The sequence below is a fragment of the Pollicipes pollicipes genome, unplaced genomic scaffold (genome assembly GCF_011947565.3).
Source record: "Pollicipes pollicipes isolate AB1234 unplaced genomic scaffold, Ppol_2.1 Scaffold_5724;HRSCAF=6776_pilon_pilon_pilon, whole genome shotgun sequence".
In the NCBI taxonomy this organism is placed as follows: Eukaryota; Metazoa; Arthropoda; class Thecostraca; order Pollicipedomorpha; family Pollicipedidae; genus Pollicipes; species Pollicipes pollicipes.
In genome coordinates, this window is record NW_023596746.1 from 21865262 (window position 1) to 21883951 (window position 18690).

General features: G+C 57.1%; 2 protein-coding genes across 3 annotated transcripts in view; one reads left to right on the plus strand and one right to left on the minus strand.

Annotated features, from left to right (window-relative positions):
• Positions 1–4588: 4588 nt before the first annotated feature.
• On the plus strand, positions 4589–15127 carry LOC119103276 (tumor protein D54). The gene is made up of 4 exons (XM_037226742.1): positions 4589–4625; positions 7654–7817; positions 11657–11807; positions 14371–15127. The coding sequence occupies exons 2-4, from the start codon at positions 7747–7749 to the stop codon at positions 14497–14499; spliced, it is 351 nt and encodes a 116-aa protein (XP_037082637.1). The 5' UTR covers positions 4589–4625; positions 7654–7746; the 3' UTR covers positions 14500–15127.
• Positions 15128–17869: 2742 nt separating this feature from the next.
• The window catches only part of LOC119103583 (NPC intracellular cholesterol transporter 1), a 31744-nt gene continuing 30923 nt past the window's right edge, over positions 17870–18690 (minus strand). For both annotated transcript variants that reach the window (XM_037227169.1, XM_037227168.1), the window contains exon 25: positions 17870–18637. In XM_037227169.1, the coding sequence (XP_037083064.1) occupies positions 18626–18637 (12 nt within the window). In that variant the 3' untranslated portion in view covers positions 17870–18625. The remainder of the gene's footprint in view (positions 18638–18690) is intronic.

Consider the following 18690-nt stretch of genomic DNA (forward strand, 5'->3'; position numbering starts at 1 on the left):
TCTCTCTCTCTCCTCTCTCTCTCTCTCTCTCTCTCTCTCTCTCCTCTCTCTCCTCCTCTACGCTCTCTTCTTCTCTCTCTCTCTCGCTCTCTATCTCTCTCCTCTATCTCTCTCTCTCTCTTCTCTCTCTATCCTCTCTCTCTCTCTCTCTCTCTCTCTCTCTCTCTTTCTCTCTCTTCTCTCTCTCTCTCTCTCTCTCTCTGCTCTTCTCTCTCTCTCTCTATCTCTTCTCTATCTCTCCTCTCTCTCTTCCTATTCTCTCTCTCTCTCTCTCCTCTCTATCTCTCTCTCTCTCTCTCTCTCTCTCTCTTCCTCTCTTCTTCCTCCTCTCTCTCTCTCTCTCTCTCTCTCTATCTCCTCTCTCGCTATCTTTCTCCTTCTCTCTCTACTCTCTCTCTCTCTCTCTCTCTCTCTCTCTCTCTCTCTCTCTCTCTCTCTCTCTTTCTCTCTCTCTCCCTCCTCTCTCTTCTCTCTCTCTCTCTCTCTCTCTCTCGCTGTGTCTCTGTCTATCTCTATATCTCTCCTCTCTCTCTCTCTCTCTCGCTCTCTCTCTCTCTCTCTCTCTCTTTTCCCCCTTTCCCTTTCCCTCTCCCACTCTCCCTCTTTCCCTTCTTCTGTTTAGCCCTCCCTCCCCTCGCTCATTCTATTATCGCTTTGTTTTCCCCTTTTTTCTGTGCATAGTCCTTATCTCCCAGTCTTGTCCTGGTGTGTATGTGATCTGCAGCGTCCGCGGTTGGCCAGCCGTGCTGCTGCAGCGCTGTACCCGGAGGTATGCAAAGACACGGGCGCAGGACACACGGCCGCTATTTCCGACCCTCGCTGGACACGGCGTTGGTACCTCGCGAGGCAGTGTGGCAAGTCTGATGGCATTCCTCACCTCACACTAAATACCATGCAATAAGCAGTGCTCATGTGAAAAGAGAGGCGTTGCCAGTGTCCGATTGATTTTTGTCAACCCATCTATTTTCCATTCGTCATCTGCCGCAGAAACTGCTTTGTGGTGCTCATTCCCGCTGATTGGATGGGATTGATATTTATAACCTGTGATATAATTCATTGAGCGTACTTGGGTGCGGTGATATTGGTAATGGGGCCGGGAGTTTGAGTACAATTGGCTGACCTTTGCGGTCGTTTGAGTCAATAAATGATCGGCGTATCCAATTGGCGGGCGAGAACAGCCAATCGCCTGGACGGGCGGTGCGCAGCCAGTGCAGTGGGTCGTACCGTCACTACACACACAGTTCTCGTTTCGACTGGGCCCAGCGCTCCGTGACGTTTCATGTTGACTGCCATTGTCCGGTAAATTTGGGCCGTGGGTTGTGGAGTTTTCTGCCGTTGCTTTTCTTTGACGGCATCGCAGTAAACCACGTCGCAGTAGTTCGCTCATGGCTTTGGGTACGGTAATACAGTGCTTGCGCGAATTGCGGGCATGGGTGACGCTGATTTGCACCGACGTTAAGGCTGGTCGGAAAAATTCTGTCTTAGTCTGCGGCAAGGTTTACTGGCCCAGATTACGACGTGTCGGCGCGACCGCTCGATGCTGGGAAAAAACAATTTCTCAGAGATGTGTTTGTCCGGACAAATATTACCGTTCTCGCAGACGTGTGTGCTGCGCAAATACGTGACAAAGCGTCCTGCCGCGCTGCTGCTCGCCTTGGCAGTTGCGTTTCTAGAAGCAGGCGCGCGGCATGTCATGGCGATTCATGAGACAATCGTGCCATGAACCACTGTGTGTGATGCGGACGAGATGGGCGGCGATTCGTTATCTCTCATACGCCGCTCGAATGCGTATGAATCAGAGATGCTCAGGTGGCTGTGGTTCCTGCTTTTTGTGAAAGATTGATGCGAGCCATGCGGTGGTGTATGGGAGGAATCCACCGTAAAAAGTAATGCCCTCAACCTTTTCGGGCGCCGCTTCACCCGTTCCACCATGTGCTGATAAACAGTAGCAATGGTCAGCGGGATAAAGAAACGGCTGACAAGAACGCGCATTCTGTTGCGAGTGATTCTTAAGCTGTTTTATTCTTACGTCTATATCGGCCATGTGAAATGTTTTGCAAACCGCTGGGACCACACGCTTGGTTATGTACGATTTGTCCGAGTTAAGTTTACGCGTGGCAGTCGAGAGAGAGGGTTTGTAATACGCACATGGTCGCGATGAAAAGCGAAGTTCGTTATTGCGTACCATGAATGACTTCGAATGGCCTTCTCTCCCCCCCCCCCCCCCCCCCCAAACGCTGTAGGACTGCTATTTGCCATCAGCGCGTTTTTAAATTCAATTTTGGTGCGGAAATTTGTCTTCATCTTATCCAGATTCGCGTCGCAAGTTCTGAATTATTCGTTCCTAAGTGTAGCCGTCGACATTATCGGAGAGGTCGCCGACTGATTCGGAGAAGCCACGTCCTGGTCCTCGGCTCCGATGGTGTCATCGTGCCTGGGGGCCGTTTACGGACTATGTGAAAGGCGAGATGGACGGACGGTGGTGACCTCATCTGGCCAGCGTATCGTCTGCCGTGAGGGTGACGTGCCAGCCCCTGCCCGGCGTGACCCTGGCTGCGCATCCGGTGCTTGTCAGATGAAATTGTGATTTGGCCGAGCGATATATAGCCGCATGAGCTCAAGGACAAGCAGAAAATCGTAACTTCCAAAATTTGTTTTTCAGCTTGAACAAATGAATAATAGCGGATATTGGCGCTTACAATAGAGAAACGGGGGGGGGGGGAGGGGGGACAGCTGCTAATACGTTCAGAGCGCCGGCACTGCCGGCAGTGGCGCCGGCAGTGCTGGTGCCGGCAGTGCCGGTGCCACTGACGCGTGTAGACTTCAACTGGGGACGATGTTAGATTCAAAGTTGCTTAGAAACTTTGTGTCGTAAGAAGGGAGCACTGGCATCAATAGGAGTTTCCATCAGTGTGTGGGAAAGAACAAAAACAAGGCGCGCGTAAGGAGACGTGTCGCGATTTTCTACACGTGGAGCTATACTAACGTTGTGGCTGAGACATACTGTCCTCGAAATGAGCGCCAAATAAGATATGTTGGCTTGTTTCCTGAGCTGGAGCTACGCATTCTGTATGATTCAAAACGAAGTGTGTCCGGCAACACAGTATTTTCAGCTCAAACCAATGCTGGTTTTCCGGCATCGCGAGTAGTGCTAAAACACTCTACCTTTAAGCATTGGTATCATGGGAGTATCGCTGGGTTATACTTTCAAATGTTTACGTTTTCAACTGTGCTCGGGTTCAGTTCTCGAGTGGTGCGGGGTAAGATTAAATATCTCAAGTGAATTGGCAAGGCCCAAGGACTATCGTGCTATTGAACGATTTATGAATGCCACAGTCTCTGAAAATGTGTGGCTACTTTGCTGCGTACGTATTCCCACTCTGGCTTTATGACCTAACCTGGCCCAGCTTGGCGTGGATCGCCTCGGCACCCGCCTTCCGCGTTTGCCCAGCATAGTGAATCGGTCGTCCTATGGGTTTTCAAAACCATTTTGGTAGGCTGCTGATGCTGCCGGGTGAGTTTATATGCCATTTTTAAAGGTGGATTGCCGCTTCGCATGGCGAAACGTAGCTTAAAACTTTCTTATGCGGATGAGGCATGTCTGATTATCAATGTCCTGAAAGCTAATTTTACATTTACATAGTATTTGTCGTGGAATTTTTTTATCGGGCTTCTTTCCCGTTGTAAAAGCAATATGACAGAAATCGAATAAACGTGCATGTTTTCATTCGAGAGGAATTACTGTGTGGACCAAGTTAGACGCGTAGTTTCGACGTTTGTAGCTAGATGGCGCGATGCTCAGCATACGTAATGTTAGATTGTACCGCAATGCGCGGCGCCAGCCTACCGCTAGATGGCAGCGTATTCGGCATGCAGTGTAGTAGACTGCGCCGCAGCACATCTACGGGGGGTGGCTCGCCGTCTCCACGTACGTTGTTTGAGCATGGTATTTCGCATCGAATGCACCGCCACGCCTGCTCCAACCCGGTCTTATGTCTTTGACACCAGAGTAGAAGCTGGCAAGTAACTTTGGTCAAATGCCTTGAGCGCTACTACTCACACGCAAAGTTTTTGCCGCACCTGAAAAACAGCAAACTCCGGCCCGCGCTTACGCTCACATCTGCATTGCAAATGCTGAACCTGGGCCCCTAAGCAGCGCGTCCGCTCTACTGAATGACGTATTGATTCTGTGGGGGCCGTGAGTCACGACGTCTGGGCCGTCCGGGCCGTGCCCGGTGACTCAGGCGACGGGCGGTGCGCCCGCTGACTCCGGCGACGGGCGGCGCGCCCGTTGACTCCGGCGGCGGGCGGCGCGCCCGGTGACTCCGACGGCGGGCGGCACACTCGGTGACTCCGGCGGCGGCTGGCACACCCGGTGACTCCGGCGACGGGCGGCACACTCGGTGACTCCGGCGGCGGGCGGCACACCCGTTGACTCCGGCGACGGGCGGCGCGCCCCGTCGCCGGTTGTACGGCCCTGTAGGCGGCGGCGGGCCGCTCTCGGGCGCGGGCGGGCACCGCGGCCGTGACGTCACGCCGGCCGGTCGATGGGCGGCCGGGCGCGCCGCCGCCACCCCATTCTCGGTCGACGCGCGGAGCCTGCCGGTGCCGCCCTTCCCTGACCGGTGCGGAGCTCTCTTTCTCTCGCTCTCTCTTTATCTATCTCTATCTCTCATAGGTGAGGTCGCTCCTGGCGGCCTGGTGGGGCGCGCTGGGTCGTCGGCTCAGCCGGAGGCGGTGACTGGGTCGGGCCCGGCCAGCCCGTTTGGTGCCTGGTGTTTGGGCAGGATGGAGCTGCTGACGGAGGGAGCCATCGAGCGTCCGGCTGGCGGGCGGCGAGACGGCCATTTTGGTGTATCGAAGGATACGTCAGTGAGTTTGCCTGTTTCGTCACCGGGGGATGTCGGAATGGGTCGCCGTTGTCCCTTTGAACCGCTCTGGTTTGTCTGAAAGGTTTGCCCAGTCCGGTTTGTTTGACGGGATCGTCGACCGCCGCGCTTCGATTCCAGGCTTAGCTGTTGGAGGTCTTTTAAACGTCGTCCGCTGAGCTTGGTTTGAAGGTACTGCTGCCGTTGCAGGTCGCAAGAGACCGCCCTTTTGGCAGGAATACGGCTGATTTCGCCTTCTGTCGTTGAGTATTCCTGTCGTAGCTGTTCAGATCGCTAGATGGGGTATAGATTCTGGCACGCCGTCGCTGGCGAGTAGTTTTTGTTTCTTACGGCCGGTGTAATCTTTTTAGGGCTCTCTGGCTTAGGAGCCTTAGACTTTAGAGCCTTTCTAGGGCTCTCTGGCGGAAGGAGAATCACATTGTACGTTGAGTTGCCGTCGGTATTCGATCGATGATAGTGCGCGCGCGTTGGAGTCGAGGAAAACATTTCTTTGGCCAAAAAAGGCAATGAGGGTATTTCATGGCGTTCAGTCTAATCTCGTATTGCACGAAAAACGGATTGTATTTGTTCATCCATTCCATGAAAGGCCACAACCCTTGTGCGTCCATACGTCGGCCCCACGGGAACCTGCCGCCGTGCGTCTCGTGCTGCTTCGTGCCGTGGTGCTGCACGCACCCTGTGGAAGGTCAGCCCTTAACGTAGGCCACCTACTGTGCTGAAGCCAACCGGCCGGCACGGTTCCCCGGCAAGCTCCGCTTCCCAGGCACTCGCTGCCTTTGCTGGTCGGTCACAAACGGCCTCACCTGGACGACGTAAGCACTGGTGTGTGACGTTGCTTATCGCTTACCTGCCCCAGGTGCCTCAGTTCACAGCAACAAGTCCGGCCCGTCAAGATCGCTGATAGAATCTTGGGCGCTGTGCTCACACCTGGCTCGGTCGAGGAGCCTCGAGCCGATTGATAGAAGCAATCACTTAACGCGTCGGACGGGCCGCCGCCGCACGCCGACTCCATTTTATCAGACGCGTTTCAGCGGTTATAGCTTTATTGGGCCGTTCTCTCGAGCCGAAACTTTACGGTCGGGCTTTCTGATCCAAGGGCGCAGTGAACTCTGGCTTTTCAGTGGTGGAACTGAACCGGGATGACTTCTGCCTGGAAACAATGGTCTCGCTAATGCGGTCGATGATCGACCGCCATTTTTTTGTCGGTGCCGTCTCCATGGGACTCAGCGGGGGCATGATTGATCTCGTGGCTCGGATTTAGACGGGTGATCGCCGCTGTCTGGTCGTGGTCGGAAACTGGCAATCATGGCCTTGCGTGTGTCCTGCCGCCCGTCACGAACGGCTCCGTACACGGCATCTGCGCCGGGCAGTGGTCCGGCGCCCGCAGCATGGGGCTGAGGACGCTCCGCCTCGAGCTCCATGTCCCGCCGCGGTATGAGTTCCTTCTGGTTCGGCCTGGTGTGGGTCACGACCTGCCTTGGTAGGGCGCGCTAGTACCGGTGGTACCTTGGCACCGGTCTAGACTGTGCTCACATCTCGCCTTCCCACTTTGGCTTCTGCGGCTCAGTTATTGCCCACGTCTCGCCTCGCTGCGTCTGCGCTCTGTAGGGTCGACCTGTGCCTGCGTATTCTTTCGTCGCTGCTGCGTGCCGTCCTGTGCGGCGCGCGCGTGCCGCCCGGCCGCCGCGTCCCGCCCCGCCGCTCGTGTTTTGAGCCGGCTGCGGCCCGTCCGGCGGGCCTGACGGCATCGCCGCGCGTCTCTGCTCATCCATCGATCCGCGGTCGGCGGTCCGCCGCGCCGGCGAGTCGGCGGCCCCTCCGCCTTCGCCGTCTGGCGCCGGGCGCCGCGCCGCGCCGCGCCGCGCCCACCCGCGCCCCAGCTCCGCGGTCCGGCGGTCGGGCCAGCGCGCTGGGACGTGTCTTGGTCGTGTTTCCAGGCGCGACGAGATGGCGACGGAAATGACTACCTCCCAACGGCGTCGTTATTTTCTGGACATCCATTGTGATAGGACGCCGCCCGTGGTCGGCCGAGGTTGTCGCCCAGGCCGTGCCGTTAGGAAGTTTTCTCCTAAGGCATTTGGTAAGCACCATGCCTTTGGGTGCCGCGTTGCCGTTCTTTTTTTTTGTGCTTTCCCTTCTCTGTGGGATAGCGCTGGCTGCATTTGTCATTTCGAGCGTCTTTTCTTCACATTCTATTAACGTCGCCGTGCCGAGTAGTCGCCGAGCCGGAGCCAATCTGCCGTTCGGTTGCCGCCGTAATCCCGCCAGCGTCCCGCCGCTGGTCGGGCAGCTCATTTCCGTCCGGCCTTTTAACCCGGTGACCTATACTGAACTGGTGTCGGCGGCCGCGTGGGAGGCAGGTATCTTGCCTCGGCCTGTTGAACTCCAGACGAGTGGGCACGAGTAGCGCAGCGCGGCGTCCGGTGCTCACGGTCAAAGGTCGGGGGTGGTCGCGCCTCCGCTCCTCTCGCCCTGGGCCGTCAGCTGCGCCAGTTGACCTTTCTGCTAGCTGTCGCTGCTAAAGAGGCCCAGGGTGCGCGGCGGCCGGCCGCCGACGCTCGGCTCGGACCAGCCGGCGCGGCGGCCGGCCGTCGCCATGGCGACCCCGGCCGCTGCACGTTCATCACGGCGGCTTCCGTCAGCAGCTCAGCCCCGCTCAGCCCCGCTCCGCCGCCAGCCCGCCCCCCCCCCCCCCCCCCTGCGTCTGAGAGCTCCTACCGGCCGGCGGACGCTGGCACGCCGTGCTGACGCCGCTTCGTCTCAGGGTGTCGTGAGTGCCGCGTGCGGTCTCGCCTTCACCTGCCCGCCCACCTGTCCGCCGCCGCGCGCTTCGCGTCCACCCCAGCGGCCGAGCAAGATGGCAGCCGAGGATGTGCGGGTGGCCGAGCCGCCCAAGCCGGAGATGGACGAGGACAAGCCCATGTCTCTGTAAGCCAAGCGCTGCCCGGCGTGATTCATTCGTGGATGTCGCGGCCCTGTCGGCCTTTCTGTTCTTCATCTTGCCGTGCTCTTCCGGTTCCCATTCCCTTCCTCTCCTTCTTTCCGTATCCCGCACGTTGTTCCTCTTTCGTGCCCTGTGGGCTTGCTCTCATCTTACCGGTCCCCAATCTCCTCTCTGCCCGTTACCCTCTTTTTCTCGTTTTTCTTTTCCTGCTTGACCGCCCTTCCGTCGTGCCGTTGCATGTGACCCCGGCAGCAGGCCGCCTGGCGTCGCCGTCTCGCTGACCCCGTCGTGCTGAGATGCTGTGCCGCCGAACCTGGCGACGCGCCAGAACCGGCGGGACCAATCAATGCCACTGCCGGACCGCGGGGACCAATCAGCGCGCCGCACGGCCTGCTGGCTGGCATCCCGTCAAGTGCAGATGCCGCCCGACGCGATTATGTTGACAGCCGTTCAGCCAGCGGCCGCAGCTTTACGCGCGCGGGAACGTTTGCCGATGGACTTGGGTCAGAATCGGATCATAGTTAGTACGAGAATCGTGTATCTGCGCGTCAGGGAGATTTGCTGACCGGTGTGTGACGCAAGGGACAGTCCAAGGCTTTTGGTCGCTGTGGCCATGCGGCCGGAATCCCTTGCGTGCGATTGTGAAGATAATTTAAAAAAGTTGCCTACCCATCTTGGATGAAACGTTGCCACTTCTAGTAATGCGAATAATTATTAGGGCAGCCACGTTTTTCTGTAGTTTAGCTTGATGTCACGCTTTAAGGAGCACTGGTCTCTTTTCCAACGAAATATCATTCTTACGATAGCTTATCCTACACAGATGACCTATGCATCGTGCGCTTTCTCGCAACGATCCGGATGAGCTCTTGGCCTCCTGTAGAACTGTAAACAAAACTCTCAACCATATTAATGAAAGGTTCTGCTGCCCTGTGCAGCGACAAGGCAGGACACACTCTCACCGGCGGTGTGTTCGCTCTCATCTTCTCGGCGCTTTTGTTCCGTCACTGTCGCTGGTTTACCCCGAACGCCGTCTTTCTTGCGTGCTTCAGTGGCGTGCGTTTTGTCACTACTGAAGCCCTCGCATTACCACGCATTCAAAGACGCCGTATGCTTCGTCTCTTTTGGCTACACTGGGATCTCCCTAATAAAACAGGAAAGAACTACTGGGAGAAATACACGGTTTTGGCTGGAGCTAATCCATCTGCAATCACTGGGGAGGAGGGGGGCTGGGGGTGCTAACGAACATAAACGTGGCGAAGAGGAGCACCACCGGCCCAGAATGCCTGAATGTTGCAAGACTACTGTAGCGTCTTGAAATGTTAGATCCAGTTTATGACGATTCATGAACATCGACGGCTGGTGGCTATGGGACAGAAACATAACTAATTTTTACCGTTCAGAGCAACGCAGCACGTTGTAGTGCCTTTATCGCCGTTCTTATTGTTATACCATCCAAACTGCGCGATTCCTTGACATCCCATGTCACCATAAGTCACAGAAACCCAGAAACCCCGAGACGTTATCGTCGCTTGTCTTAGGTAACTTAATACAAGTGATTTTTAGACATGATCAGAGATCTTGCTGGCGTACGAACATTCAAATGCAGGGCAAATTATACAATGTCCAAGACAGAATCTAACAGATCATCGACCCAATGGTGTTTTCATTTTAAGGTTAAGTACGAAATGCATTTTGGGCTCAGCAAACCTCCAAAGGATATGTCTCAGCATCTGAAGCAATTTTGGGATGCATTGGGCGACAACTGAGGAAGAGCGGCTTGATATGACATAAACCCTTACCTGAAATGTTATATTTTAAGTCTTACCCTGAATTTGATCGGACATGCAAAAGTGTTTCAATCGCCCTTTTGGTTCCACCGGTTCCGGGGATGGCGGAAAATAGTTTTCCCTGCTATACTCGCTGGCCCTGCGCCCCGCCATCGGCAAAGTTCGAGCAGCACTGACTAGATCAGTACTGCGTCCGTCCCGGTAGATTTTAAGGGGGTCGCGTGCTTCATTTCAAGGGAGGATTCCACGGTTGTATGGGGCTTGGAACTGAAATGGTCATGTTAAAGATCATTCGGTGCATCGCACAGCCCTGCCCTTTTTATGACCTAGACCCCTCTAGTTTCTGAGCTACACGGTCGCGAAGATGTGGACACTATTTCGTGGAGACTATTTCAAGGCATACTCACGCCATCCATTACGCCATAATAGCGTCATTAAAATGCTGTCATTCGATTGGCCGCGTGGCAATCAAGACAAATAAAATGGAATTGTGTCGTTCATATCTGGCGTTCGTGAGCACGATTTCTAAATATAACGGCCGTCAGTTGGCTATAAATCAATGTTGTGCAGGGTACAATGGCGTATGGAGAAACATATTGACTAAACGGGAAAATTGTGTTGTCTAGAGCAGTCTTTTCCACTTTAAAGCATACCAGTAGTTAGAAGTGAGCTGATTTCATCATATTTGGTGCTGGCGTCAATAACTTTAAATGTAAAACGTTCCCTTTGGGACATTGACAGTAGTTTGAATCAAAAGACGAGCAGGGGAATGTTAGGTAACACACACAAAAAACAAGAGGTGAAAACATCACGCTTACCCACAATCAAGCTTCCCAACCGTGTAGTGCATGTTGTCGTCGTCGAAAGTTGTGTCAAAGTTTTCGTTGTCATCGATCTCTGTCTGATCGATGTAAGGTTGGGTGGCAGCCTCGTCCCAGAGCTCGCACAGGACTTAATATCCGACCTAGTATTAGAGAGCTGCAGTCAAGTAACTCTCCCTCGGCGCCCGTATTTCAGCCGCCAGCTGCCATAGTGTTGCATAAATCACCTCCCGTGTATCCTTATGCCGCCGTAACTTGCGCCACCACCATCGCCACACAGTCCAAACACATGAACCGCCGCGGCGGTGCGATACGTGTCCGCCGGGACCACCGCGACCGGCGGTCTGCCCCCCCCCCCCCCGCCCCCTGCCCCGGTGGTACGAGCTGGGAAGATGACCCGCACGGCCCCAGCCACATCGCGGCCCGTCACTCCGTCAGCCTCCCACTTAGGCAGAACTGCCTACGCAGCTAATGCGCTGTTAAAGAGCGCGTCCAGTCACCGTCCTCGGGACGGGCGGGTCGCGCCAGCACCGGTCCGGGCCTGCTCGATAGCCGCCACCGCCCGAACAAACACGGCCGAGAGGCGCCGGCCGGCCGAGAGTCCCGGCAATGCCCCCCCCCCCCCCCCGCCCCCCCCCCCTCTCCCTCTCCGTGCCGTAGGTCGGTCGGTGGCGCTGTGTAAATAACGAATGGCGCGACGGACGCGGCGTGGGCCATGCAGGAGCGCGGTGCACACCTTGACCTCGCCGTCGCGCTGAGCTCGCTGCCATGGTCCGCATAGGTTGATGTGTTGTGTGCATGCGCAGCCGCACGTACGAGCGGATTGTCCTGTCTGTTTTGTTACCCGGAAGCATAAATCAGCTAGATTTATCGTATAGCGCAGTCGAGTACAGCTGGCACGAGTTGTCACGTCGATGACGACGTGTCATTGGTCATCATGCACGCAGCCGGGCGGACAGACAGCATGTGACCTCCGATCACTGGTGTTGACCTGGGCCCATGGTCTGCCAGCACTACTAATACGTGTCCACGACCACTGGAGCCCGGTACTCACGCTGACGACAGCCTGCGTTGATGCTGACCCTCCGCTCGGCGGCCGTCGCAGCTAGCCTGAGCCCTCCCGCTCGGTAGCCGGCCGTGCTGAGCGCCGCCGCTCGCAGTCCCGGTCGCGCCGCGCGCCGCCAACACCTCACGCGCCGCTCTTCCGTCCGCCAGGTACCAGAAGACGGAGGCGGCGCTGAAGACCACCGGCGAGAAGGCGTCCGGCCTGTTCGCCGGCCTGGGCGCCAAGTTCAGCGAGGCCCGCGAGTCGGCCACCTTCAAGTCGGTCGAGGAGCGGGTCGGCACCATGGTCACGACGGTCAAGGTCAGTCAAGGTCGAGGTCGGCGGGGCACGGCTCAGCCACGGGCTGGCGCCGACACGCGGCCGTGGTGTCCGTCTGGGTGTTGTGACCCGACCCCGCTTTTGGTGAGACCACGGGCCGCCTCTCGAAGGCGGGAACGTTTCGCCGTAAGGCGTCAGTGAACCGGTCTGAGCGCTGTGCGTAATATGCAGTCGGCGACTAAGGAGACGGCGGGCTCAGAGCTCCGCCCAGCCGCTCTCTCGGGCATTGGAGGTGTGCCGTCCCACGCTGTCGCAGTCGGCGTCAGCGCACGGGTGACGACGAGTCGAGTACGCCGGCCGCCGCCGAGATCGGCTGAAATCTGTCGCGCCGATCCCGCGGGGCTGGAGGCCGTCAGGCTGCTCAGTGATTTGAAGCGCTCCCCGGAGCCCGCCGGCTTGAATTGCCGATAATCGACCCACCGCGCCGCGGCGGCGGCCGGCCAGAGGCGGCTTTGGCGCACCGGCCGCGGCGGGGGACGGCCCTATCGTCGGATCAGAGCGGCCTGATTGCTCCCGGCGGGGCGTGTTTGTGAACGGCGCGCGACATGCAGCCCCGGCGAGTAGCCGCAGCTCTGCCTCGCCGGCTGACTCGGACGCCTGAGGCCGGTGTTCAGTCGGCGCCGGTCGCGGGGTGCGTCAGCCCAGCACGAATGCGGTCTGGTCGCCGGCGCTGCGGGCGTAACGATCAGTGCAGCTCGACACGGTCGCTGCCGTGCACGTGAATTGCCTGGCGCCACGGCACGGGACAAAAGGCGCCGGGCGCGAAATGCTGCACTTGCTGCCTCGTGAATTATGCAACAGTTAATTTTGTGAGCACAACATGAATCAGTGGTTCGTAGTCAAATGAAGCCCGGCGCGCCCAGTTGAATGGTGTGAATGCTGTGTTTCCTTGATCTTTCCCTGCTTGCCCGGTCTGACAGCTTACTCTCCTGGTCCCGCTCATTTGAGTCCATGCGTGCGATTCATATGGGGGATATTACCGTGCCGCGTGCGCCCGCTCCAAGGCGCGCACTGTCCTGTCCCGTCAGAGCCTCCCTCCGCCACCCCTGATCAGTCGACCGGGCGGGGTTGCAGAGCCACGTGACTGTGCCGCCGGCGCTGCAGCTGAGCCTCGGTCCAATCAACGAGTACCTGCCGCCACCTCCTGCCCACCCCGTCAGTGAGCCGCCGCCGGGCCGCATCGGCCTCTGTCACCCCACCCCCTCCGTCCGCCGCCGCCGCCGCCGCCTCCTGCCCTCCCCCCCCCCCGCCCGCCTCCGCCTCATGGCCCCCCCCCGCCAGTGAGCCGCCGTCGGGCCGCCTCTGCCTCTGTCACCTCTCCCCCGCCGCCGCCTCCTGCCCCTCTCTCCCCCCCCCCCCCCCATCATCATGAGCCGCCGTCGGGCCGTCTCAGCCTCTGCCCCCCCCCCCCTCCCCTCGCTTCCCTGCCGCCTCGGTGAGCCAACGTTGGGGCCGTCTCTGTCTCTGTCACCCCCCCCCCCCTCCCCTCCCGCATCATGAGCCGCCGCCGGGCCGTCTCTGGCTCTCATCCCGCTACCGGCGCCGTCCGGCCCTCCGGCGCCACCGCTGGCCACTGCTGCCAGCTGTGCGGCGCTCCCTAGTGGCTCCCCGGGCATTGTCACCTCAGGACGCAACACCAGATGCCCCGCGCGCCTGTGCCTCGCGGCTGCATCCCCTGGGACTGGCTGACTGACGCCGGCTGCCGCTGGGCGCCGTGGGGTCACCAGCGCCTGAGGACATTGGGTCCTGGTGCTGAACACTGGAAAAAGTCCTGCTTCGATGTTGGTAGATTGTATGTGCTTCTCTATGATTTGCTGAGACCCGCCGCGCGTCCCGTTAGAACAACGTGTGCCGTGCTGTTTCCCAGCCGCTTATGGTGGGCTCGGGGACAACCGCAATCACGAGAAATGACCGCGAAGGGGCGGGGAACTCTACGATTTTAGCGCGTGGTATTCTTGGATTATGCGGCGGTGATGTGTGAGCGCAGAAGTACGCGGAGGAAGAACCGAGTAGTGTCTTTAAGCGTGCCACGCGTCCAAGCATTAACGATACGAAGTGTTCCACATTTACGGCTTCTGCCTCAGAAGTGATTGCATTGCGTGTCAGCTTCTTCGCGCAATTGCTCTTGTCTTGCGACTTCCTCGCGTGCCCACAGTGCATGCTATTCTCGACCGGAGGTTATCACGCTGTCCCGACACGCGCCGGTGCTACGACATTATTTGCTCCATCCTTTGTGTCGTCGCTCGTGCTTCTGCATCAATGGGCGGGTTCGCGGCCGTTCCGGCCGGGTAAGCGTGCCCCCCCCCCCTCCCCCTCCCCAGCGGCTGCATCTTGGCACCCGTGCCCCGCGCCACTATCGATTTCACAAACGGTCACGGCGGCGGCCGGCTGGCATCCGGGCGTCGCGCGCGCGCGACCATCGATCAGTGCGCCGCCTCTGCCACGTATCCGGCGGCGGCGACGGCGGCGGCGCGATCAATCGATGGGCGCCGCCCGAGCTCCGGGCCTCGGCGCCCACTGACGCGCCGGCTGGCCTCCCTTTCAGAGCAAGGTTTCGTCATCGCGCAGCAACTCGACCCAGTCGTTCGATGAGGCGCTCAAAGAGGCTGAGGCCGCCAAGAAGCAGGCGGAAGGCGCCGCACCCGCCGCCGCCCCAGAAGAGAAGCCACAGTAGTGGCGCCGCGGCCGGTCGGGTCGGCGAGTTCAGTTTCTTCCCCGGACCGCCAGGTGGCCACCTCCGCTGCTCGGCATCGAAAGTGTCTCATTCCAGTGCAGTTATTTCGTTGAAAGTCAAAAGCAGTTTATTTACACGTGCGTGATAGTGAAGTCGGTTGTTGTGTTTCTATTGCAACGTGTGTGAAAAGGTGGCGAAAACTGGGTGTCCTGAGCCCGTCTACGACTGCGTGGGTCACGAAAAAATTAACGCATTTTAACGCCTGGCTAGTGCATGCTTCGCGAGGTGGGTTCCAGCTAAAGTTGTACAGATTATCATGTAACTGGTGCAGCCTTATTGAATGGCATGATATCGCGAGTACATCTGGGTGGTGTGTTTATTATATCAGAGCTAACCTCTGTTTTATCATGGCATCGAAGATCTGAAGCATTGAGCATGAGTTCACCAAAGTTCGACTCTCGTCATGGAGAGGCGGGTGATCTGGCAAAGGTCTAACCGAGCTCGGTCGCCAGCACGTCTCAGATTCATTAGCCCGTGTAGCCCTCCTTTGTTTTTCACTCCTTCGCAGTGGTGTGGTAACTGGGTAGCATGTGATAGATTGGTATTGAATAAATTGATCTAAAAGGGCGTATGTTTTCCGTCGCCGACCATGGGCAGCAGGAACCCCGTCTGTATAGTGCATTGGGCTGGTTTGAAGTTCTCTGAATGGTTTGAGGTGTGCGCGGGGCTAAGAGCGCCAGTCCGAGCCGTGAACGTTGTCGTCGTACGGCTGACTCCCGCACTACAACACGACAACCGAGCCAATTTCCTTTTTAATATACTTTCTCGCCTATGAGAGAGCCTTGCCTAAGACAGCAATGTGCGGAGGCCTTGGATCGAAAAACTCAAAACTGTCTTATTTTTTAGGCTGACGCACGCGAACTTTTGCAGCCTATTTCGCACCGTCACTTGAAAGTCATTGAAGCATGCATAAACGTCGCGTGAATGCCCCACCCCATTAGCCGTATCATGCTCATGGTCGAGAAAAAGCATGGCCACTGAGATGTTCGTGTTTGCATTGCGACAGCTTCAAGTGCCCCAACGGAAACAGGGAAACTGAGCTGGCGATTGCACATCTCGATCACGCTTTGGTCGTTTGGTCGTTTGTATGGCGACCGCTTCAGTCCGTAATGACCATTGCAGGGCTATGGGATGAAACGGAATGGATAGCGGCAAGGCAGGGCTGCATGCACGCGGGGACCCAACGGTCGGGACTAAGTCCGCATAGTGACCCCCTCTGCGTGGCGTGCGCTTGGCGCTCGCACGGGGAGCCCCTCAGGGGCCGTTCGGCCCGTTGGTAGCTGGCGCATGCAGCCTGCTCCGGGTGGGCCGGCAGTCGCGGGGATGCGGACTCAAGCAAGACAAAGGATAAAAGGGTGGATCCTTGGTGACGAATCGCGCTTTATGACATAACACAGACATTCAGGCACCGGCACTAGTAATGGCAGACGTGAGGCTGAGAATCGAACAACTTTAACGGAGTTAGTGATCCACATTTGTATGGGTTTTTAATGGGGATTTTATAGATCATTTGGTGCAGTTCACAGCCCTGCTCTTCTCGAGATCCTACAACCCTGTAGTTTCTGAGCTACACGTGGGCAAAGATGTGTAGGCTATTTCGTATAGGCGATTTTAAGGCTGTTCAGGCATATACGACGCCATAGCAGAATCGTGCCAGATCGTGCCATCCCACAGGCCATGCGGCGTTCAAGGTCGGAAAACATTACCGTCGAGCCGTTTAGAGCTAGCGTCCGTGGGCATGATATCCAAATATAGCAGACGTTAATTGGCTGTCAGTCGATGTTGAGCAAGCTGTAGGAGTTTAAATCACAAATCACGTTTCGTGCTGTATTTGGAGGCCCTTCGGACACCAATCTGAAATTTGACCTTGTTTCACCCTCTTTTACTCGAGGGCTATGACCCAAGAACATCAAATTTTGACGCAAGTGAGTTCACATACTGAAAACTGATCCTGTAAGATAAATATATCGAATTCTTTCAGCTTTTGATATCTCAAGGGGCCAAAATGTGCCCCACCCGAGCGAAAGATATGTACCGGCTACCTGGGCGCGTATTAAATAAAGCAACATTTAACATGGGAGGCGCTGCGACCTAAATCCAACGAAGGACATCTTAGATTGTGTAATTCGGCCAAATGGCTCTGCCGCCAAACCCCGTAACGGGAACCGTTAATGCAGTCGGATGTTTGCCGCCCCAGCGAAACGAAACACATGTGCCTGCCGTATGGAGCAATGCACACACCAACGCTACAGCACCCCTTATCCTTGCAATATAAAGCCGTGTTTGGTCTCCCCGCCAGATAACACGAAACAACTGAGCGGATGAAAGATGCAATAAACTTTACACAGTTGGGCCATAAGACACGCAAAGGTGTGAGAGGCTAAACTGAAAAGCTCCGGAATGCAGGAGCGACCGAAGTGCCTCATGGCTAGCTCTGTCCCCGTCCTCCACAGCCATCAATACGTGCCGTCGCCCCTGGCCGCCACAAAAGTATGCTTTCGGCGCCCCAAGGTGGCTTCTAGAGTGCCGCCCTTACTTTCATACCAGAAGGGCATGTACCTCCAGTGCCCCCTCCCTCTGGATCCGTTCCTGCAAGACTACTATGCTTCTTCAATTGAAGACCTCTTTAAGTGATACAAAAAGTATCAATATAAGAGGCCTTTCGCCAAAGCCTAGTGGGCTAAAATCGTTGAGAACAAGAGGGCTAGGTCATCGGGCCGCGGCTCGGCTTCCCGATCGGTTACATGAATCAACACTCCTGTTCCGTGACGTAATGGAACGATGGCGTGATAAGGAACATGGAATATTTAGTGCAATTTTGCTATTTAGAGCGGTCTTGTACTGAAAAAGCACTACAATAATTGCGAGTGAGTTTTTTCCATCATGTATGATGCTGGCCCCAATATCCTCAAATGCGGAACGGTCCCTTGTCCCCTGAGTTACCCACGCAAGGCTGTCCTGTTTAAAGCGGATTCTCTTTTGCACTGATTTATAAGGAATCTTTGATGAACATTCTTTTGTAGAAAGTAGTTTCTCGTTAGTAGTCTTGGTTGCAAAGTGGGAAGTTTGCCCCAAGTTCAGCTCAAAAGGCTGCTGATGTCGTCCAAGTGTATGTTTAAGAACGATCGTTCATGCGGGTACCCCGCACGGCACAAAAATAATTGCACACCGCTTTGTAGCCTGACCGCGGTCCTCTCACGGGGCCTCCTTGCGCCTGTACCCCGAGGGCTGCGCTCTCGACTCTGGCTCTGAACCTCATACCACACCGGTGCGCAGGCGGCCGGCCAGCACCGCGCCGTACCCGGAGACATCGTATGGCTCAGTCGTATTTGTGCAGCCTTCTTCTATATACTGGTGTACGCGCAGCTACATTCACTGCGCTCTTACGAGGCAATACCCGTTGTTTACAATTTCTCCTGGATGTTGAATCGATCCGCCCGGCGTGGCAAGATGTTCTCAACACCACAATAGGGCGTCCGACCAGTACCACTATGTCCAGGGTGGCCCCAGCGCCCCGCAGGGGAGTACTGCAGAGCACAGTACTCGCCCCATGCTCCCGGCAGCGGGACAGGGCAGCGGGACACGGCCAGCGGAGCTGGACCATTGCGTCATCCGATCAGACCACAGCCCGCACCGCACATCAGGGAACGGCGAGGCAGCGGTGCCGCACGTCATCCGACCAGACCACAGCCCGCACCGCACCGCACATCAGAGGGGCGGCGAGGCAGCGGTGCCGCACGTCATCCGATCAGACCACAGCCCGCACCGCACATCAGGGGACGGCGTGGCAGCGGTGCCGCACGTCATCCGGTCAGACCACAGCCCGCACCGCACCGCACATCAGAGGGACGGCGTGGCAGCGGTGCCGCGCGTCATCCGGTCAGATCACGGCCCGCACCGCACCGCGCATCAGAGGGGCGGCGTGGCAGCGGTGCCGCACGTGTGCGTGCTCGGCTCGGGTCGGAGCAGGTAACATCGGTGACGCTTCTCAAATGCTGTTGCAGGCAGTCGGGCGGCGATTTGTGTGGGCAGCTTGCGGACGGGGGCGGTCATTCGCCGAACTTTGTTAGAAATAGTTCTGAAAGAGCAACGTAGTCGTCACTATTGCTAAATACAGGTATGTTGAAAATA

Bases quoted from the DNA above. Each gene is read 5' to 3' on its own strand.
- LOC119103276 (XM_037226742.1), top strand. From the start codon at position 7,747: ATGGCAGCCGAGGATGTGCGGGTGGCCGAGCCGCCCAAGCCGGAGATG. The intron at 7,818-11,656 runs GTAAGCCAAGCG...TCCGTCCGCCAG, and splicing joins GAGGACAAGCCCATGTCTCT to GTACCAGAAGACGGAGGCGG. The intron at 11,808-14,370 runs GTCAGTCAAGGT...CCTCCCTTTCAG, and splicing joins CCATGGTCACGACGGTCAAG to AGCAAGGTTTCGTCATCGCG.